Source organism: Zalophus californianus, chromosome 13, assembly GCF_009762305.2.
Source record: "Zalophus californianus isolate mZalCal1 chromosome 13, mZalCal1.pri.v2, whole genome shotgun sequence".
Classification (NCBI taxonomy): Eukaryota; Metazoa; Chordata; class Mammalia; order Carnivora; family Otariidae; genus Zalophus; species Zalophus californianus.
The window spans coordinates 78,521,660-78,544,914 of record NC_045607.1 but is presented as its reverse complement, the minus strand read 5'-3'; the positions used below and the strand labels follow the sequence as shown (position 1 = coordinate 78,544,914).

At 40.4% G+C, this 23,255-nt stretch overlaps 1 protein-coding gene and 1 non-coding gene across 6 annotated transcripts in view; both read right to left on the bottom strand.

Annotated features, from left to right (window-relative positions):
* Positions 1-23,255, bottom strand: part of NMRK1 (nicotinamide riboside kinase 1) — a 37,803-nt gene that overhangs the window by 2,997 nt on the left and 11,551 nt on the right. The window contains exons 6-10 of one of the 5 annotated variants that reach the window (XM_027616848.2): positions 12,952-13,099; positions 12,804-12,875; positions 11,862-11,968; positions 9,591-9,674; positions 3,932-4,502 (exon numbers count right to left, since the gene is read on the bottom strand). In XM_027616848.2, the coding sequence (XP_027472649.1) occupies positions 4,483-4,502; positions 9,591-9,674; positions 11,862-11,968; positions 12,804-12,875; positions 12,952-13,099 (431 nt within the window). In that variant the 3' untranslated portion in view covers positions 3,932-4,482. Of the gene's footprint in view, positions 1-3,931; positions 4,503-9,205; positions 9,227-9,590; positions 9,675-11,861; positions 11,969-12,803; positions 12,876-12,951; positions 13,100-23,255 lie in introns of those variants that run through there. The other 4 variants (XM_027616849.2, XM_035723812.1, XM_035723813.1 and 1 more) reach the window with 4 other exon arrangements.
* On the bottom strand, positions 6,742-6,855 carry LOC113935204. Its single transcript, XR_003523955.1, has one exon. It is a non-coding gene; the product is annotated as a small nucleolar RNA SNORA12 (small nucleolar RNA).

Genomic DNA, 23,255 nt, shown 5'->3' with positions numbered 1-23,255 from the left:
AACCATCTGAGCCACCCAGGTGCCCCTAGTTTCAATTTTTAATCATGAAGAACGTGACCTAACTCTTTGGGATCTGGAAGCGTGCAGGGAGCATATTATTATATATCCACTTTCGCCTTGACGACGTGTTTCTGGACTCGTGGGAATGCACTTATCAGATATGCTCACTTTGGTAAGAAAGTTGATGTTCTCTTATCTGCAGGTCACACTCCCTTGATTAGATCCCTGAACCTGCTATTGCCATTTCTATCTATTTCTGTGGGTTTGCAAAAAAGGAGTGCAATGCCTGTTCTATTTTTTTTTTTAAGATTTTATTTATTTGAGAGAGAGAGAAAGTGAGAGAGAGCATGAGAGGGGAGAGGGTCAGAGGGAGAAGCAGCCTCCCCACTGAGCAGGGAGCCCGATGTGGGACTCGATCCCAGGACTCCAGGATCATGACCTGAGCCGAAGGCAGTCGCTTAACCAACTGAGCCACCCAGGCGCCCTGCCTGTTCTACTTTTTCCATATCCTTGCTCTTCCCTAACTCTCCACCACAGATGGACTGTTGGAAGAGCAGCTAGGGCCCCAAGCCTAAGGTCAGCCCAGCCAGATAGCGGCATGGAGCACACATCAGCTTCCCACTGCTTGTGAGCAGGGTTGTCTCCTTGACTAGGCTCCAACAGCCCAGAGCAGAAAGTTTCATGTTTCCCTGCCTCAGCCCCTGTCTTCCCAAGCTCCTCAATTTGCAGTCTTCAAAGGAGAGAGGACAGATGATGTAGTCTGGCAGACGACTTTTCTGCCCTTTCTTGCTTTGAAATTAAAAAAATGTTGTGTGTGTGTGTGCCTATTTGAGCGGTGTGGGGATGGTGACCTGGCTCTCATCCCGCCACTAACTAGCTGCATGGGGTTGGGCAGGTCACCAGCTCCGGTTTTAATTTCCCTACTGAAATACAGAAGGTTGGACCAGCTGATCCTGCTCCAACATTTTGTGATTCTGTGCACTACCAGGCGCATGGCCTTAAAAGGTTAACTTGGGTTTGAGTCTCACCTTCTACTGTGACAGTCCGTATAAAGTTCCTTTGTGATTCCTTCCTCTGTTTGATATTAAGTACGATGAAGTCTTCCTACAACAAATTCACCTAAAAGGATTGAAGCTACTTATGCACAGAGTGGAGATGTCAACAGGTTTGCTCCTTTCAATATATAAAGAGCATCTGCCTTTTGAAATAGATATAATGTCTCATCAACTGTGTGGGCAAGACGAACTGCGGTGTGAAAATGCACTGCCAGAAATGAGAAATGAGGTAGTCTTCATTTTGAATTCCTGATTTATTTCTCACTGAGAGTAGTAAGCAAAAAGATGCTTATTTCCTCTCAAAGGGATTTGACTATTTCTATTTTTAATGTCGTTTAAGCCTTTTCATCTCCCCTTCAAGGTAAAGAGTCTTTCTCTGACCTAGTTTCGCATGCTGAAATGGGGAGAAAAGTCAAGTGTAATGATCCTCAATCAGCAGGGACATCCCTCGGGGGTGGGGGTGGGGTGAGGGTTGGGGAGAAGAGGGTATTTCAGGAATTCTTGGAAATGATGTTTAAAAAATACGTCTAGATTTTATTCTTTTTGTTTTTAAGATTTTTTAATCTATTTGTCAGAGACAGAGAGCACAAGCAGGGCGAGCTGCAGGCAGAGGGAGAAGCAGGCTCCCTCCATCCCAGGACCCTGGGATCATGACCTGAGCCACAAGCAGGCGCTCAATGGACTGAGCCACCCAGGTATCCCTAGACTTTTATTCTAAAAAAAAAGTTCCTACTGTTTTGAGAACAGTAATTTCGAATTAGAGCAATCCAAGCTTGATAAAATCATGGCCAGGAAGGGTAGGCAGATTAAAGGTTGTGGTAGGCACTTTGGGTTGCTCACTTGTTCCCTCCTCCTTCCTTGCTAAAAGAGGCTTGATTTTGTTCTTATGGCAACATCCCCAGACAATGAATCATAATTGGTTCAAATCTGTCATGACAGTCTCTGTCTCGCCTCCCTTGCAGTGAGAAGTGGCCATGTGAGCCAGTCCTGGCTCCAGAGACATCTGAGTCTGCTGGGGACACTATTGGGGCATTCTGGAAGGCATGGGCTATCTGTGCCCCCCCCCCCCCATCTTCCTGCTTTGATAGCTGACACGACATTGGGAACTTTCAAGGCCTTCCTGTGACCTCCTGGTGATAGGACCACAAGCCAAGGATGGACAACCCTGGCTTTTTTTCTGACATTTTTGAGTTGTGCAAAAACAGAGGTGCTGGACAAAATACAGGACACCCAATGAAATTTGAGTTTCAGAAAAACAACAGTCTTATATATGTAGTATTTGGGACTTATTTACACTAAAGTTATTTATAAATAACTATAGTTTATCTGAAATTCAAATTTAACTGTGTGTCCTCTAATTGTGTTTTTTCCCCTAAATCTGACAACACCATGTGCAAACTCTGGACTGCCTGCCTTGAACTTTCTTCTTATGTAAAAAAAACAAACAAAAACCCCGATGAGCTTAAGCTACTACTCAAAAAATATATTGGTTGCATGTGAATTCATTCTTGATGTAATAGGAATTTGCTTTTGAACCCAATATTTTTTGGGGTGTTCATCATGTGCTAGACACTGTGCTGGTTCGCAGGGATGCGTGTTTAACTCAGTCACAGTGGCAAGACCTGCGTTCATGGAGCTTCTCTGTAGCTGGAGAGACTGTCGCTAAATGAGCGATTCTAAATGAGTGATGGTAGTATAATTCCAATTGTGATTAGTGCTCTGGAGGACAAGTAGGGGAGCTTTGCGAGCATCTACAGAGGGAAGTTCTCCTTGAGGTAGGACGTCAAGGCACTCTGAAGGAGGGGCAGGGGGGCAGGATGATTGGAGGGGAGGGGTGTGCAAGTTTGCTCTGAGCATCCGGCGCAGCATGTGTGCCCATCACGAGGCAGGAAGGATCCCGGTACGTTTGAGGAGAGGAGGTCACGGCACTGAACAGCAATGGGTTGAGTGATGGGCAATGGGCAATGGGAATAGAGAGGCACACAGAAGCTAGTTCAGGGAGTGCCTTGGAGGCCGTATTAAGGAGTCTGAACTTAATCCTTACTCTACGCTACACCCACACTAAGTACTGTTGATATGAAATAGAGACTTCCAATAGTTTAAAATAAAGACTTCCCACAATTTGATCAGAGTCATAGAGCTGTTAGATGGGAGAACTGCCATTTGGGCTCAGGGTTTGTTTTTTTTTGTTGCTGTTTGCTTGTTGTGTAAGTGTGTGTGATCCAAAACCCCTCCCTAATTCCCCCTGAGTACAAGCTAGTTAGAGCTACAGAAATAATGACAGCTGCTCAAATGAGTCTGTAAAAACCAGTTAAAGTTAAGGTAACAATATATATTTGTACAGATTGAGAGGATTGGGAGCAATCTATTTGTTACAAAAACAAGAGGTTGATCAGTACAGCAGATAATTTAAATTCCAGCATTGAAAGAGGCCTCAAAAAATTATACAATTCAGATCTCCTGTCTGTTCCTTTCAATGAAAGGTACTACTTATCATTTAAGTAACCATAACTGATTTCTGTGACTTTAGGCCATTGGTTTGACAGAAACAATAAAACACATAAAATACTCCCTATTATAACAAAGTATCAACACAAGTGACACAGTGATCCAGTGGTTTTACCCATAGTAAGAAACAGTAACAAAACACACACAAAGGGGCGCCTGGGTGGCTCAGTCGGTTTTCGGCTCAGGTCATGATCCTAGGGTCCTGGAATTAAGTCCCGCCTCGGGCTCCCTGCTTGGCGGGAAGCCTGCTTCTCCCTCTCCCACTCCCCCTGCTTGTGTTCCTGCTCTATCTCTCTCTCTCTGTCAAATAAATAAATAAAATCTTAAAAAAAAAAAAAACCCACACACAAAAAAGACACTCTAGTAAATTGATTTATTCAATGTGACTGCTAAAGCCTTTATTTGCAGGAAATGGGCATTGGTATTAGATGGTAATGAATATTATAAAAATAGAAAAATATCAGCACGCATTGAGTCTAAGGTTAAGTGCTTTGTGATACTTGGTAGGCATATATATACACACATCACATACATATATACCTGCACACACACACACAGACACATACAAGCACAATAGGTTACATATATACTGGATTGTGATGTAAATCTTATTTGGTACTCTGGGTCCCACTCAGAGAAGTTTGACAACCACTGGTCCAGAGGACCTGACTCATTGTGAGCTATGCTCTCTCTCTGCACTCCTTGGAGCAAGAACAACTCATTAAGGTAAATTCCTGTCCGGTGGCGTGGATAACGATTTACTGTTCCACATGTCGGGGAAACCATGTGTGATAACACAAACAAACGAACCAACAGATGTTATCATACCAAAGTACTTATTGTATCTTGGCTAAGGCTCTTAAATATACTCCTTTGAGTTTTCTAATTCATCCCAGGAAGGATTCAGTGCAGTCCATCTTTATGTTGTTACTTGCAAACCTTGGAAACAAATATAAATAGAAAGAAATTAATAGAGAATTCCAATTCTCATTGTGTTAAATCTTCACACTATCAACAGTAAATCTTTTTAAAATTTTTTATTGTTATGTTAATCACCATATATTACATCATTTGTTTTGGTGTAGTGTTCCATGATTCATTGTTTGTTCATAACACCCAGTTCTCCACGCAGAATGTGCCCTCTTTAATACCCATCACCAGGCTAACCCATCCCCCTACCCTTCTCCCCTCTAGAAACCTCAGTTTATTTTTCAGAGTCCATCATCCTGGTTCGTCTCCCCCTCTGACTTACTCCCCTTCATTCTTCCTCTCCTGCTATCTTCTTCTTTTCCTTTTTCCTTAAAATATGTTGCGTTATTTGTTTCAGAAGTACAGATCTGTGATTCAACAGTCTTACACAATTCACAGCGCTCACTGTAGCACATAATCTCTCCAATGTCTATCACCCAGCCACCCCATCCCTCCCACCCCCGACCACTCCAGCAACCCTCAGTTTGTTCCTGAGATTAAGAATTCCTCCTATCAGTGAGGTCATATGATACATGTCTTTCTCTGATTGACTTATTTCACTAAGCATAACACCCTCCGGTTCCATCCACGTCGTTGCAAATGGCAAGATCTCATTCCTTTTGATGGCTGCATAATATTCCATTGTGTATATATACCACCTCTTCTTTATCCATTCATCTGTCGATGGACATCTTGGCTCTTTCCACAGTTTGGCTCTTGTGGACATTGCTGCTATAAACATTGGGGTGCACGTACCCCTTCGGGTCCCTACATTTGTATCTTTGGGGTAAATACCCAGTAGTGCAATTGCTGGATCGAATGGTAGCTCTAATTTCAACTATCAACAGTAAATCTTAATCTACTATTAAGATTACAGGGATTCTGGAGCCAGAAATGCTGGTTTTCCATCAAGAACTAAATAGAGGCCAACTCTCCTTCTTTTAATCCTTAGACTAAATTTAAGCCTAAATTAAGATATCAGATATCTAATATCATTTGCAATTGGTATAATAATCATTGGCTTCAAGGAATGAAATAGTTTGAAAATTAGAAGAATATCACAAAGGGTGGCTGCTTGTAGTAGAATTATTGTTTTGGAGCATTTCCTTTGATTTTGGGGAAAGTGCATGGGTACTTTTACTCTTTTTTTCTTAAACCAAGGAAGCCTAGCTGAATACTTGGTGATTTGGTTTGAAACTCAGTGATAAACCCATTGTATTCATATTACAGAGTTTGTGTTGGAGAAACACAATTTTTAGTGTAGTATTAATTTCTGAAATAGATACATATAAATATGATTATACTTTGACCAAGCAAGTGCTACTTCTAGAAAATTTTAATATAATTCCAGAAGAAGAAAACAAGTGATATGTGTAGATATTTTTATAGCATGTTATTTGCCAATGTGAAACACTTGTAAAGGTACTAAATACTCAGCAATTGCGAATTGGGTCATTAATCTTATGATAATTTGGGCTATTATATTAGATAATTATACTATTACTTTTAATTGGACATTATATTTTAAATTCGATGTAGAAAATGCCAAAAGAGGGGCGCCTGGGTAGCTCAGTCATTAAGCGTCTGCCTTCAGCTCAGGTCATGATCCCAGGGTCCTGGGATTGAGTCCTGCCTTGGGCTCCCTGCTCCACGGGAGGCCTGCTTCTCCCTCTCCCACTCCCCCTTCTCTCTCTTGCTGTCTCTCTCTCCGTCAAATAAATAAAATCTTTAAAAAAAAAAAAAGAAACATGCCAAAAGAAAAATACACACCTTTTATTAAATTTTATTTTGCAATTTCTTATTCCTTTGATTTGAAACGAGACATGTGACATCTTTCTTCTGCCCTGAGGTATCAATGCCAAGTCTTATAACTCACTTGAAAGGAGCAAACTAGAACTCAGCCTTGACTCCTTTAACTGGAAGAGCTATTTAGTTTTACTCAGTTTCATTATATAATAAATTCTATAAAGCTCCTTTAAATATTCAAAACTAATGTAAAAATATTAAAAAAAAGAAATGAGCATTGCGATTAACGATGTAACCACGTAAGAGGCTGACGTGAACGGCAAAAATGTTGGATGTGTGCTCATTAAGATGTTAACATTGCTGATTGGTGGGAATTCAAGTGATTATTTTCTTTTTTTTATAAATATGAATATTCTTTTTTACTGAGATGGAAATAGACATTTTTTTCCCCCTTTTCCTTTCCACATGTGGGAACCAATCTCCTGTCAAGCCTTGCCAGTTCCTATCTAGTATATGTGACAGAGTCAGGCTCCCTTGAAAGCATAACCAGCGTGCCACGGAGGAAACTACCACCGTGAAAATAAACATTCTCCAAAGGAGTCTGAAAGTTCTGGGGGCTAGACGGCCTTGTCATTGTGAGGATAGGTAATGATTAAATTTTGCCTCAAACGCTGAATTTAAATAAGGATTAAACATATAACTTTATGTTCTTACGCTCTTGGGTCATTTGTTTCATTAATCATTAAATTCGATCTCTGTGTCCCTCTCATTATTATTACTTTATCACAGTTATGATTTTATGGGCTTAGAATGGAAGGTTAGTTCAGCAGGAGTATGAGAGGTTATGAGGAGCCTGCAGAGTAGTCCACTGAAACCTAGGAAAGGCCTCCTTGCTAGCTCAGCCTCCGACTGTGGGTTAAACCAGGCCATGCAAAGGAGCCCTCCAGGCAGCCCTGCCAGGGCACCATGGTTGCAAGAACTGGGAAAGGTGGTAGGTTACTATAAATAACACCCTAACTTATTTATGCAACTGGGGAAAAAAAAAACTGATACAGATCTTAAGAGGTAAGAAAAGCTGATCTGCTTTGGATTTTATGTCTCTTCTAACATTTGTTATTATTTTTTTTTCTACTTAACTTTATCTGGTATCTAGAACACAAGCAAGATAGCCTTAAAAGGCATAGGTGGATACTCCTTTCCAGCCCCTAGGACGTAAGCAAGGAAAGAGCGTTGCCACACATGTGGACATGTACTCTTTCGTGGGCTTTCCATGTCCATCAAAACATACCTGCTGTTCTTGGGCCTCGGAACAGACGGCAAAGGCTGATATTTGATATGGAACGAGCTTGCTGTTTGACTACTTGGTGAAGGCTCCTTTCATCTTTATCAGGAGATGGATCACAAGGCCAAACTCCAGAGTATCACTTAGTCACTAAAAAAATGGACTTAAGCACTGGCCATTACCAAGGGGATGGAAAGGTATAGGTGTCCAGCAGCTAAAACACCCTGAAGTATCTCATTATGGCCAGAAAGGGGGCCAATCACTCTCGAACCAGTGGCTCTGGCTCAGGTGCTGAACTCCTCCCTTCACTCTACACTTTTTATAGCCCTTCACATCATATATGCCAAGGACTCTAAGTTTCACTTATAAGAAACTTTAAAATGGTCATGAGATTTCTTCAAATGGAATCATGTCTACATGAAGGGCTGATGCCAAAATTAGGAGTGTGTAGGCTCAATGGGCTGGCTGGGCTCAGATCCCCCATAAGACAGGAACTTACTGAGAACAAAGGAAATCTGATTCTTATTAAGAGATGATGACATCTGGCCTAGGGTAGCTGCTTCTCAAAAGCAGGTAATATTCTCCCCTGCAGGAGTGACTCACACTGCCTTCTCTTCAACGAGTGAATAATTGCATTTTGCATGTGTTAACCGTGAAGACCCTTTTAGTTCCAATAGTTCAAATACAACAGCACCTGGATCTATAGTTCTGTTCTCCCAGCAAGCTTTTTCATCCTCCTTCTGGTTTCTACCTCCTGCTTTGCTCTCCTTTTGGGGGGATATTTCTCCCGCTAAACAGGAGGCCTTAGGAGAGGCATTCTACGACAAGATGAGTCCATGATCCAGTCCTAGCCAATCAGAGTGTGCCATGTCCAGAGTCAAAGCGATTAGGTTAGTACAAGCCATGTGACCCAAGCAGGACCAATCCAAATCTTCCCTGGGACTTTTCAGCTGGGCCAAAATGCAAAACTGCTTTTTACAAAACTTTTTTAAAAAAAGGAATTTTAAACATATGCTAAAGTGGTGAGAATCATATATGAGCTCCTTGGAACTCAACACCCAGCTTCGACATTTATCAACCAATAGGAAATCTAGAGAAGGATAAACTGTCTTTTTCTACTGGGGATGTTGTACCTGGGAGGATGGTGCTGCCAACAGCCATCCTATCTGTTGGTGGAGTGAGTCTGACTCCAAAAGAAACCCAAACAGCAACGTGGAATTATAGCAGAGCCTTGAAGGCTACATTTGAGCTCCTTAATCTAGCTGATCCTGAAGCCACAGCTACCCCTGTACTTTCTTCCTGCTTAACCAGATCGAGGAGGGTTTCTGGTTCTTGCAAAATGTGGCATCTAAGATGAGAACCTTAAAGAAATACTCAATAAATATTTTTTAACATTGTGTTTATTTTTGAGGTATCTGGGAAAAAAAATTCATGGGAAATCTTTAAGAGGACTAAAGGGGAAGGAGCGCTCTAGACATATTAAAATGAGATCATCAGGGGGCGCCTGGGTGGCTCAGTCAGTTGAGCATTTGCCTTTGGCTCAGGTCACGATCCTGGGGTCTTGGGATCAAGTCCTGCATCGGGCTCCTTACTCAGCGGGGAGCCTGCCTCTCCCTCTGCCTGCCACTCCCCCTGCTTGTGCTGGCTCTCTCTCTCTCTGATAAATCTTTAAAACAAACAAACAAACAAAAAACAAACAAGATCATCAGCCCTTTAACTTCACTCTGCCCAAAGGATAATGTCAGTCCCACTGAAATAATAGCCATCTACGAAAAAATTTAAACTCTGTAACATAAAACATCATGAAGGGCTGTAACAATGGGTGGATATTTTCAGCCTTAAAAACAACAACAAAAAACCTCATACACAAAATAATCAGGGCCTCAAACCCATTCGGAGTCTCTGACTCTGAATTATCTTCAGAGCAAGGAACGAATGGATACAATCACTCCTGAGCATTCAGATAAGCCATTCTTGGGTATGTAATGAACTCTTTTCTTGGCTGTTCCTTCACCATCCACAACACTTACACTTTTGCTTTGCTAGTTCTTGTATGAGATCTTCATACACTTGTGAAAAGAGATCCTCTTCTGATTTTGTTCCATCTAGGTAAACTGAAAAGGGGAAAGGAGAGCGGTTCAAATGCCAATGGGCCTATTAGTAGAGGATTCTTACTCTGGCATCTGACATCTCTTAAGAATACTAGTAAGTTTAGGGGCGCCCGGGTGTGTCAGTCAGTTAAGCATCCGACTCTGGATTTTGGCTCAGGTCACGATCTCAGGGTAGTGAAATCGAGCTCCGCGTCGGATTCTGCACTGGGCCTGGAGCCTGCTTGAGATTCTGTCTCTCTCATTCTGCCCCTCCCCGCTCAAAAAAAAAAAAAAAAAAAAAGAATACCAATAGATTTAAATGAACACAGGATCTTAAACATTTAAAAAGAAATTAATAGCCATTAAAGACAGAAAGAGATTAGAGTCAGGAAAAATAAATAAAGAAAAATTGGTTTAATAGGGAGAAATGCATATTAACAGATGTGGAAATTATTTTTTGAAAAAGAAAGAGTTAAATGGCACTGTGTATGTGACCCTTTAGCAGCACTGAGGTGGTGCCTCCCCAGAAGAATCATTTAAGGGGGTGGTTCTCCAACTTACTTATGCATCAGGATCTCTCGTGAAGCTTTTTTCTTTTTGGTGCAAAAAGGTGATTTTTATTAAAGCACAGGGTCAGGACCCGTGGGCAGAAAGAACCATGCAGGGGTTTGGTCTCTGCCACGTGTACTGACTCAGCATTCTCCAGGCCTGGGAGATATGTATTCTTACCCAAAATGGCATAGGTAATTTTAGAGAAAAGGTGGAAGTTAAGTAGGTTAAAGGAAGAAAAGAAAGCTTTAATCAGAAAACTGGAGGTAAGAGATAAGTTTGCTTGTTAAGAAAAGGATGAACAGTTTGGAAGGGCTAGAATGTGGGAGGTAGGAACACTGGAGAGATGAGATTTTAGAGCAAGGCTGTCTATGCCTTAGTCTTTAGGAGCCTGTTTGCATTTTATCCCAAAAAGTTGGAGACTTTTTTTTTTTTTAAGGATTTTATTTATTTATTTGTCAGAGAGAGAGCACAAGCAGGGGGAGTGGCAGGCAGAGGGAGAAGCAGACTCCCCACTGAGCAAGGAGTCCGATGTGGGATCCTACAACCCTGGGATCATGACTTGAGCTGAAGGCAGCCGCTTAACCGATTGAGCCACCCAGATGTCCCACCAAAAGCTGGAGACTCTTTGCAGGCATTTAAACAAAGTGGGGGCATGGTTAGATGGGCATTTTTTTTTAAAGTTTCATTTTTAAGCAATCTCTCCACCCAATGTGGGTCTTGAATTCACAACGCTGAGATCAAGAGTTGCATGCTCCACCGACTGAACCGGCCAAGCACCCCTAGATTGGCAATTAAGATGGAGAGGGAGAGAGGGGCACCCTCCATATCTCTTATGTCATTCTGTTCTATTAAGCACGTAATACATCCATGCTCACATAGCCAGGGCAATCTCACTGAAACAGGAACTTGGTATTTACCATGTCCTTGTTTGAAACCTCTCTGTAGAGGGCTTCCCAATTCTCTGAGGATAATGACCCAAGTCCTTAACTGGCCTATGGCCTTGTAGAGTTTAGATCTTCCTTTGTGTCTCCAACATCCCCTCTCTCTCTTGGTTTTCTCTACCAAAAATACACCAACTTTTTTTCGGGTGCTATTCATTCCTTCCTGTCCCTGGCCTTTTTGTGTACTGTCTGGAGTGATCTTCTGTGCCCCCCAACCTACCTCCCTTTGTCCAGTTAAATCCCTCAGAGTGGGGTTTAAGTGGCTTCCTCAAGGAAGCCTTCCCTGATTGCTGGGCCTCGGGTAGTCCCCCTGGAACGTGGTGTCACAGCACTCAGCATAGCTAGAAAGGACATGCTCAGGCAGCTAGTGTCTTTAAGGCCTGTTTCCCTGATAGAATGCCGGCTCCTAAGAGTAGGGGCTGGGTTTGTCTTATTTTCCTCAGTATCAACAGGGCAGTGCCTTGTCAGGAAGGCATTCGATTAATACCTGTTTCGTGAATGACCATCTAGAAGTTCACAGGCTTTGATAAGAGCCTTACAGAGAGAAACAGAAACCAGGACAGTCAATTGTGGAACGGCCCAGAGTATTCTGGCTTAAAGGCTTCCTTTATAATGTAATCCATGAGAAAAATACCTCCTTTTAAAAAATCCTTTCTCTTGTTTTCTTGAAGCAACGACAAATAAAGGCCTTCTGTGGGGGGGGAGAAAAGGTACTTACCAATTTCCCACGTGATATTCTCCATTTCTTGTCTGTGCTTTAGATACATGGGCCACACGTGGCCATCAAAGTACCCTGGGACGTCTGGAGGCTTGTAGACCCTTGTACTACCAAAACACATAGGAAACTTTATGTGCACAGAAACACACAATTGATAAAAGTAAAATAATAATGGTCAGGATAATGGGAAAAATCACTGAGACTGAATCTAAACAGAATTCAGAGTATACATTTTAGATTCAACACTAGTTACAGAGAGAACAAAACAGATTTAGTTTTCTGATGCAAATTACTTTTGTAATTCACTATCATTCATAATTATCTCCCCCTCCTTCAGTGCTTTAGAAGAGAATTAAGAGAGAAATATCAATGTTAATAATGACAGAGGACCTGATATGTTGGCTTAAGCTTTCAATTAATTGGTGTTCTTTGTGTCCGAACAGAGTAAAAGCTCTTGAATTTAGAATCATAATCCACATATATTTTACTTAAAAAATTTATTTTTAATTGAAGTATGGTTGACACACAAGGTTACATTAGTTTCTTTTTTAAGATTTTATTTATTTATTTGACAGAGAGAGACACAGCGAGAGAGGGAACACAAGCAGGGGGAGTGGGAGAGGGAGAAGCAGGCTTCCCGTGGAGCAGGGAGCCGGATGCGGGGCTCGATCCCAGGACCTGGGGATCATGACCTGAGCCGAAGGCAGACGCTTAATGACTGAGCCACCCAGGCGCCCTGAGGTTACACTGCTTTCGATCGAACAATATAGGGATTCAACTTCTCCTTATGTTAGGCTCTGCGCACCCTGAGCGTAGCTACCGCCTGTCACCATACTGTGTTGTTACAAACACTATGGACCCTACTCCTTCTGCTGTGCTTTCCATACCCGTGTTAATTTTGTCTTTTGAGTTAGAATCTGCAAAGGCGGTTTCAAAACTCACCTCCTCCTCCTCTTACATTCTTCATAAGGGATCGTCAGAAAGTAGCTTCGGTTCCACAGAGTGTCGAGGGGCCTAAAATAACGGCGTCTTGAGTTCACGAGGTTCCCCCCCATTCATTCAGGGTCAATACGAGGTTGAGGATGCTTACTTATAATTGAAGAGAAGGAAGCCTTCGATGATTAATATGGGAATTTCCTCGGTGCTTCCAGAGTCTGTTGATGCCAGTGAATGTCTTGGGCTTTCCATCCAGCAGGAAATGGTGGACATCATTTTTTCCATGTTAAGCGCTTCAAGCACTTCAAACAAACATACAAAAATATGAAATCGATACAACAAAAGGTCTATGATGTGGCTTTTTATGAGGAGTATATCCAGGGCTCTATAAATACATAGAAAATGGTATTTTATTTACCCTTCAGAATACTTAATAATAAATATTTTAGACAAACTTAAACTCTATTATTGACAAATTGGCATGTTTGAAACATTTCTAATAAGGAAAATTTCAAATATATATAAAAGTAGAGAGTACAGTGAATTCTCATGTCCCCATTACCAGCTTTGACAATCATAAACTCATAGCTAATATTGCTTTATTTATAGTGTCTATCCCTCCCGACTATACAAAAGGTTAACATTTTTGGGTGACAAAATATCTGTACCTCTGAAACAAATAATACATTATATTTAAAAAAAAAAAAGAAGATAGTAGGAAGGGAAGAATGAAGGGGGGGAAATCAGAGGAGGAGACGAACCATGACAGACTACGGACTCTGAGAAACAAACTGTGGGTTCTAGAGGGGAGGGGGTGGGGGGATGGGTTAGCCTGGTGATGGGTATTAAAGAGGGCACATTCTGCGTGGAGCACTGGGTGTTATGCACAAACAATGAGTCATGGAACCCTACATCAAAAACTAATGATGTAATGTATGGTGATTAACAAAACATAATAAAAAAAGAGATATGATTACATAAATGTAATGGGATATCCTACATGGGATTATGGAACAGAAAAAAAATGTTAAAACTAAGGAAATCTGGTGGCAGGAGCAAGATGGCGGAGGAGTAGGAAACCTAAATTTTGTCTGGTCCCAGGAATTCAGCTAGATAGGGATCAAACCATTCTGAACACCTACAGACTCAACAGGAGATTGAAGAAAAGAATAGCAGCAACTCTCTGAAAGAAAAGCGACCACTTTCTGGAAGAGTCATATTCTATCCCTTCATAGTAGTTAACTTTATTTTTGGTATATATATATATATATATATATAAGTTGTTCTCTCTTTAAAATTTTGGGATACAGTTTCTTCTAACAGACCAAAATATACCATAAATCTCTAGTGTCTTCTTATCAATTCCTTTCATAAAATCTTTTATAATTTTCATCTTTACAGTCATATTCCATCCCTTCATTGTATTTACCCTTACTTTTGTACATATATGAGTTTTTCTTTCTTTAAAATTTTGGGACGCACTTTCTTCTAACAGACCAAAATACATCCAAAATCTAGTGTGTGGCACTTATCTATGTACCAGCCTGATCATATTTGATCATATTCTGTTTTTTTTTTGTTTTGATCTTTTTCTTTTTTCTTTCTTTCCCTTTCTTTTCCCCCGGTTTCAGGTCTTTTCTGATATGTTTAGAGTATATTCTCTGGGATGTTGTTACCCTGTTAGCATTTCGTTCTCTCATTCATCTATTCTCCTCTGGACAAAATGACAAGATGGAAAAAATCATGTCAAAAAAAAGAACAAGAGGCAGTACGGACTGCCAGGGACCTAATCAATATGGACATTAGGAAGATGTTGGAACTAGAGTTCAGAATGATGATTTTAAAGATACTAGCTGGGGGCGCCTGGGTGGCTCAGTCGTTAAGCGTCCACCTTCAGCTCAGGTCATGGTCCCAAGGTCCTGGGATCGAGCCCTACATCGGGCTCCCTGCTTGGCGGGAAGTCTGCTTCTCTTTCCCCTGCTCCCCCTGCTTGTGTTCCCACTCTCACTGTGTCTCTCTCTGTCAAATAAATAAATAAAATCTTTAAAAAAAAATAAAGATACTAGCTGGGCTTGAAAAAAGCATGGAAGATATTAGAGAAACCCTTTCTGGAGAAATAAAAGAACTAACCAAGTCGAAATCAAAAAGGCTATTAATGAGGTATAATAAAAAATGGAGGCTCTAACTGCTAGGATAAATGAGGCAGAAGAGAGGATCAGCGATATAGAAGACCAAATGATGGAAAATAAAGAAGCTGAGAAAAAGAGAGATAAACAACTACTGGATCATGAGGGCAGAATTCGAGAGATAAGTGATATGATAAGATGAAACAATATTAGAATAATTGGGATCCCAGAAGAAAGAGAGAGAGGGGCAAAAGGTATATTGGAGCAAATTATAGCAGAGAACTTCCCTAATTTGGGGAAGGAAACAGGCATCAAAATCCAGGAGGCACAGAGAACCCCCCTCAAAATCAATAAAAATAGGTCAACACCCCAACATCTAATAGTAAAACTTACGAGTCTCAGAGACAAAGACAAAATCCTGAAAGCAGCTCGGGAGAAGAGATCTGTAACTTACAATGGTAGAAACATTAGACTGGCAACAGACCTATCCACAGAGACCTGGCAGGCCAGAAAGGACTGGCATGACATCTTTAGAGCACTAAGTGAGAAAAATATGCAGCCAAGAATACTATATCCAGCTAGGATGTCGTTGAAAATAGGAGAGATAAAAAGCTTCCAGGACAAACAAAAACTAAAGGAATTTGCAAACATGAAACCAGCCCTACAAGAAATATTGAAAGGGTCCTCTAAGCAAAGAGAGAGCCTAAAAGTGACATAGACCATAAAGGAACACAGACAACATACAGTAACAGTCACCTTACAGGCAATACAATGGCACTAAATTCATATCTTTCAACAGTTACCCTGAATGTAAATGGACTAAATGCCCCAATCAAAAGACACAGGCTATCAGATTGGATTAAAAAACTAGATCCATCGATATGCTGTCTGCAAGAGACTCATTTTAGACCCAAAGACACCCCCAGTTGAAAATGAGGGGGTGGAAAACCATTTACCATGCTAATGGACACCAAAAGAAAGCTGGGGTGGCAATCCTTATAACAGACAAATCAGATTTTAAACCAAAGACTATAATAAGAGATGAGGAAGGGCACTATATCATTCTTAAAGGGTCTATCCAACAAGAAGATCTAACAATTGTAAATATCTATGCCCCTAACATGGGAGCAGCCAATTATATAAGCCAACTAATAACAAAAACAAAGAAACACATCGACAACAATACAATAATAGTGGGGGACTTTAACACCCCCCACTGAAATGGACAGATCATCTAAGCAAAAGATCAACAAGGAAATAAAGACTTTAAATGACACACTGGACCAAATGGACTTCACAGATATATTCAGAACATTCCATCCCAAAGCAATAGAATACACATTCTTCTCTAGTGCCCATGTGCCTATTCTCCAGAATAGATCACATCCTAGGTCACAAATCAGGTCTCAACTGGTAACAAAAGATTGGGATCATTCCCTGCATATTTTAAGAGCACAATGCTTTGAAACCAGAAGTCAATCACGAGAGGAAAGTCAGAAAGAACTCAAAATACATGGAGGCTAAAGAGCATCCTACTAAAGAATGAATGGGTCAACCAGGAAATTAAAGAAAGAAGAGTTTTGATCAAGAAAGGATGCTATACTTTGTCAAATGCTTTTTCTGGGCTCTCTATTCTGTTCCATTGAAGAAAAAATTAAAGAAGAATTAAAAAAATTCATGGAAACAAAGGAAAATGAAAAACAACTGTTCAAAATCTTTGGGATAGAGCAAAGGCAGTCCTAAGAGGAAAATATATAGCAATACAAGCCTTTCTCAAGAAACAAGAAAGGTCTCAAATACACAACCTAACCCTACACCTAAAGGAGCTGGAGAAAGAACAGCAAATAAAGCCTAAACCCAGCAGGAGAAGAGAAGTAATAAAGATCAGAGCAGAAATCAATGAAATAGAAACCAAAAGAACAGTAGTACAGATCAACAAAACTAGGAGCTGGTTCTTTGAAATAATTAAAAAGATTGATAAACCCCTGGCCAGACTTATCAAAAAGAAAAGAGAAATGACCCAAATCAACAAAATCATGAATGAAAGAGGAGAGATCACAACCAACACCAAAGAAATACAATTATAAGAACATATTATGAGCAATTATATGCCAGCAAATTAGAGAACCTGGAAGAAATGGATGCATTCCTAGAGATGTATCAACTACTAAAACTGAACCAGGAAGAAATAGAAAACCTGAACAGACCTATAACCACTAAGGAAATTGAAGCAGTCATCAAAAATCTCCCAACAAACAAAAGCCCAGGGCCAGATGGCTTCCCAGGGGAATTCTACCAAACATTTAAAGAAGAATTCATACCTATTCTCCTGAAACTGTTCCAAAAAAATAGAAATGGAAGGAAGACTTCCAAACTCGTTTTATGAGGCCACCATTACCTTGATCCCCAAACCAGACAAAGACGCCATCAAAAAGGAGAATTACAGACCAATATCCTTGATGAACATGGATGCAAAAATTCTCACCAAAATACTAGCCAATAGGATCCAACAGTACATCAAAAGGATTATTCACCACGACCAAGTGGGATTTTCCCTGGGCTGCAAGGTTGGTTCAACAACTGCAAATACAATACATTAAAAGAGGAAAGAACAAGAACTGTATGACCCTCTCAATAGATGCAGAAAAAGCATTTAACAAAGTACAGCATCCTTTCTTGATCAAAACTCTTCAGTGTATAGGGATAGAGTACATACCTCAATATCACAAAAGCCATCTATGAAAAACCCACAGGGAATATCATTCTCAATGGGGAAAAAATGAGAGCTTTTCCCCTAAGGTCAGGAACACGGCAGGGATGTCCACTATCACCACTGCTATTCAACATAGTACTAGAAGTCCTAGCCTTAGCAATCAGACAACAAAAAGAAATCAAAGGCATCTGAATCGGCAAAGAAGAAGTCAAACTCTCACTCTTTGCAGATGATATGATACTTTATGTGGAAAACCCAAAAGACTCCACCCCAAAACTGCTAGAACTCATACAGGATTTCAGTCAAGTGGCAGGCTATAAAATCAATGCACAGAAATCAGTGGCATTCCTATACACCAACAACAAGACAGAAGAAAGAGAAATTAAGGAGTCAATCCCATTTACAATCGCACCCAAAACCATAAGATACCTAGGAATAAATCTAACCAAAGACGCAAAGAATCTGTACTCAGGAAACTATAAAATACTCATGAAAGAAATTGAGGAAGACACAAAGAAATGGAAAAATGTTCCATGCTCATGGACTGGAAGAACAAATATTGTGAAGATGTCAATGCTACCTAGAGCAATCTACACATTCAATGCAATCCCCATCAAAATACCATCCACTTTTTTCAAAGAAATGGAACAAATAATCCTAAAATTTGTATGGAACCAGAAAGGACCCCGAATAGCCAGAGGAATGTTGAAATAGAAAAGCAAAGCTGGTGGCATCACAATTCCGGACTTCCAGCTCTATTACAAAGCTGTCATCATCAAGACAGTATGGTACTGGCACAAAAACAAACACATAGATCAATGGAACAGAATAGAGAGCCCAGAAATGGACCCTCAACTCTATGGTCAACTCATCTTCGACAAAGCAGGAAGAATGTCCAATGGAAAAAAGACAGTCTCTTCTCTTCAACAAATGGTGTTGGGAAAATTGGACAGCCCCATGCAGAAGAATGAAACTGGACCATTTCCTTACACCACACACAAAAATAGACTCCAAATGGTTGAAAGACCTCAATGTGAGACAGGAGTCCATCAAAATCCTAAAGGAGAACACAGGCAGCAACCTCTTTGATCTCAGCTGCAGGAACTTCTTCCTGGAAACATCGCCAAAGGCAAGGGAAGCAAGGGCAAAAATGAACTACTGGGATTTCATCAAGATAAAAAGCTTTTGCACAGCAAAAGAAACAGTCCACAAAACCAAAAGACAACTGACAGAATGGGAGAAAATATTTGCAAATGACATATCAGATAAAGGGCTAGTATCCAAAAATCTATAAAGAACTTATCAAACTCAACACCCAAAGAACAAATAATCCAATCAAGAAATGGGCAGAAGACATGAACAGACATTTTTCCAAAGAAGACATCCAAATGGCCAACAGACACATGAAAAAGTACTCAACATCACTTGGCATCAGGGAAATCCAAATCAAAACCTCAAGGAGATAGCACCTCACACCAGTCAGAATGGCTAAAATTAACAAGTCAGGAAACGACAGATGTTGGTGAGGATGCGGAGAAAGGGGAACCCACCTACACTGTTGGTGGGAATGCAAGTTGGTGCAGCCACTCTGGAATACAGTATGGAGGTTCCTCAAAAAGTTGAAAATAGAGCTACCCTATGACCCAGCAACTGCACTACTGGGTATTTACCCCAAAGATACAAATATAGAGATCCGAAGGGGTATGTGCTCCCTGATGTTTATAGCAGCAATGTCCACAATAGCCAAACTATGGAAAGAGCCAAGATGTCCAACGACAGATGAATGGATAAAGAAGAAGTGGTATATATATAGAACGGAATATTATGCAGCCATCAAAAGGAATGAAATCTTGCCATTTGCAATGACGTGGATGGAACTGGAGGGTATTATGCTGAGCGAAATAAGTCAATCAGAGAAAGTCATGTATCATCTGACCTCACTGATATGAGGAATTCTTAATCTCAGGAAAGAAACTAAGGGTTGCTGGAGTGGTGGGGGGTGGGAGGGATGGGGTGGCTGTGTGATAGACATTGGGGAGGGTATGTGCTATGGTGAGCACTGTGAATTGTGTAAGACTGATGAATCACAGACCTGTACCTCTGAAACAAATAATACATTATATTTAAAAAAAAAAAAGAAGAAGAAGAAGATAGCAGGAAGGGAAAAATGAAGGGGGGGAATCAGATGGGGAGACGAACCCTGCGAGACAATGGACTCTCAGAAACAAACTGAGGGTTCTAGAGGGGAGAGGGTCAGGGGATGGGTTAGCCTGGTGATGGGTATTAAAGAGGGCACGTCCTAAATGGAGCACTGGGTGTTATACACAAACAATGAATCATGGAACACTACATTAAAAAAATAAAATAAAAAAATAAAACTAAGGAAATCTGAATAAACTATGAACTTTAATTAAAAAAAAGACAAAATATCTATAAATTAGTTTCAAAAATAAATGACACATTGGGGAAAATATTGCACGTCAAGAGCTAAAATACATTATCTTTTTTTTTTTTTAAAGATTTTATTTATTTGAGAGAGAGAACGACAGAGTGCTAGCAGAAAGGGCAGAGGGGTAGGGAGAGAGAATCTAAAGCCGACTCAGCACTGAGCATGGAGCCCTACATGGGGCTCAATCCCAAGACCGCAGATCGTGACCTGAGCTAAAATCAAGAGTCAGACGCTTAAGGAACTAAGCCACCCAGATGCCCCAAGAGCTAGTATCTCTAATATATAAAGGGCTCTTACAAGTAAATAAGAGAAAAATCATTAAAAATTTCATAAAGGACATGACTATGTTCTTTTTAAACTCTAAAATATTCATACTTTTTGAGCTTACAATTATAATTCTAGAAAATTATTCCAAAACACTGATTCTCAAAGTGTAGGACCTAGACCAGCAGCATTTACTATCACCTGGGAATCTACCAGCATTACAATTTCTGAGCCCTACTCCAGAACTACTGTATTGAGCCATCTGGACTTAAAAAGGCTTTTTAATGGAAGGTTTCTAAATTATGGATGAACTTACTCAGTAGACATCAGACCATTAGGATTTTTCTCTGTTCTCGTGTGAGTTTTGGTAAGTTGCATTTTTCTAGGAAATTGTCAATTTCATTAAAGTTTTCTAATTTAGTTGTTGTTCATGACATGCTCTTATCTTTTTAATGCCTGTAGGATCTGTAGTGGTATTAGTTTTGTTTTTGATATTTGTAATTCGTGCCTTCTCTTTTTTTCTTGGTCAGTCTTGTTTAATCTGTTTGGGGATCAGATTCTTGAATTTGCAGGTATATGTCTTATGCCAAGTTTGCAATGTTTTACACAGTTATTTCTTTTTTATTTTTGTTTATTTTTTTAAATATTTTATTTATTTATTTGAGAGAGAGAGTGCACAAGCACGGAGAGCATCAAAGAGAGAGGGAGAAGCAGGCTCCCCACTGGGCAAGGAGCCCGATGCAGGGCTCCATCCCTGAACCCTGGGATCATGACCCCAGCTGAAGGCAGATGCTTAACTGACTGAGCCACCCAGGCATCCCCATTTACTTCTATTTTAGCACCACACTTTTTCTCCTGTCCTTCTGAGACTCCAATGATATGAACGTTAGAGCTTTTGTTATTGCCCCATATTTCTGTTAACTTCTTTTCAGTCTATTTTTTCTCTGTTGTTCAGAGAGAGTAATTTCTATTGTTCTGTCCTCAAATTCATAGATTCTTTCCTCTGTCATATTTATCCTGCTGCTGAGTCCCTCTGGTGAGCTTTAAAATTTCAGTTACTGTATGTTGTCAATTAAAAAATTTCTATTTGGTTATTTTTTACATCTTCTATTTTACTGAGGTTTTCTAACTTTTTACTAGATTCAACAATGTTCACAATCACTCATTGAAGCCTTTTTATGAATGCTTTTTTTTTTACAATTTTTGTCAGTTTTACAATCTTTGTCAGATAATTCCAACATCTCTCTTATCACGGAGTGTCTGTTGATTGTCTTTTCTCGCTCAAGTTGAGAGTTACCTAGTTCTCGATATGACAAATGACTTTTAGTCTTGTCCTAGGAAGTTTGGGTATCACGTTGTGAGGCTCTGGATCCCATTTAATCTTTTTTATAGGCAGTTACCCTGCTTAGGTATAGTATGCAGCTCTAAGAGGGGGTGGATGGTCACCCCCCTCCTGCTGAATCTTACCAACAAGGAGGGGGAGTTTGCCATGGGAGAAGGAGGAGGCAAGTGGAATGTTGCTATGGCTTCATTGCTAGAAGTTCAGTCTCAGTTGAATTCTGCTGACAGTAGCTGATGTTCTCTGGGTGAGGAAAGTGGAGAGTCAACTAGCACCCCCTCACACTGCCTCATTCTGTCGCTGCTGCTAGATGGGTGTGGAAATTCAGTTCCCTGTTTGGTTTTACTAATGGGACCCCTGTGGGGTCCCCTGCCTTGCTGGTGCCACATGGGTCCAGAAGTCTTGCTCACCACCTGGCCCTGCTGACACCATGAAGGGAGGATGGTTTTTCTTTTTGTGTTTGGCTACAGTAAGGTGGATATTATCAAAATGATTTTCTATTCAGTGTGCCACTCTTTTCCTGGTCCTTTGACTACAGGGTACAGGTTTCTTGGGGCTTTTTTGTTGGTACCTATTTTTGATACCATGTTGCACACCGCTTAGACACCCCTTCCTGGCTATATGACAGGTAAGAAGAAAACCCAGAGAATCACAGCCACATCATTCCTCAAGTCCCAAAGGCCCTAGCCAGTCTGTTCTCTTCTTTTTTTATCTTTGAGTATTCCTTTGTTTGTTGTGCTCCACCCAAGGTTTTCAATTCTAAGAGGGAGAAAGAGCAAGGAATGGGGCCAATCCAACTTATCTGGAACCAGAAATACCATTAGTTTTAATATATTTTCATTATTGTTCAGTTTAAAGTATCTTCTAATTTTCACTGGGATTTATTCTTTAACCCACAGGATATACAGAAGTGCTTTGCTTCAGATGAAACGTAATGACATATGGAATTTACTTTAAAAAATACATAAGGAGAAAGTGGGTGAGGGCATAGATGAAATATAAATTGGTCAAGACATCATTTTAAAAGCTGGGTGATCAGGCGCCTGGGTGGCTCAGTTGGTTTAGCGACTGCCTTTGGCTCAGGTCATGATCCTGGAGTCCTGGGATCAAGTCCTGCATCAGGCTCCCTGCTCGGCAGGGAGTCTGCTTCTCCCTCTGACCCTGCCCCCTCTCGTGCTCTCTCTCTCTCATTCTTTCTCTCAAATAAATAAAATCTTTAAAAAAAAAAGAGCTGGATGATCAATTCGTGAGAGTTCATTATACTTTTCTGTCTACTTTTGTATATGTTTAAATTTTTCTGGAAAAAAAAGGATACTGATTAATTTCCAAACACTTAGGAATTTTCTACTTACTCTTTTGTTACTGATTTCTAATTCAGTTCTCTGTAATTAGAGGGTATCTCTGTATTACTTCAATCTACTGAAATGTACTAGGACTTGCTCCATGCCCTTGCATATGCTTTCCATTTTAGTTAATGTTCCTGTATTAAGAAAACAAAAATGTGTATTCTGCCGATTGGCCACATGTTCTATATATGTTAGTTTGGTTAAGTTTGTTAATTGTGTTG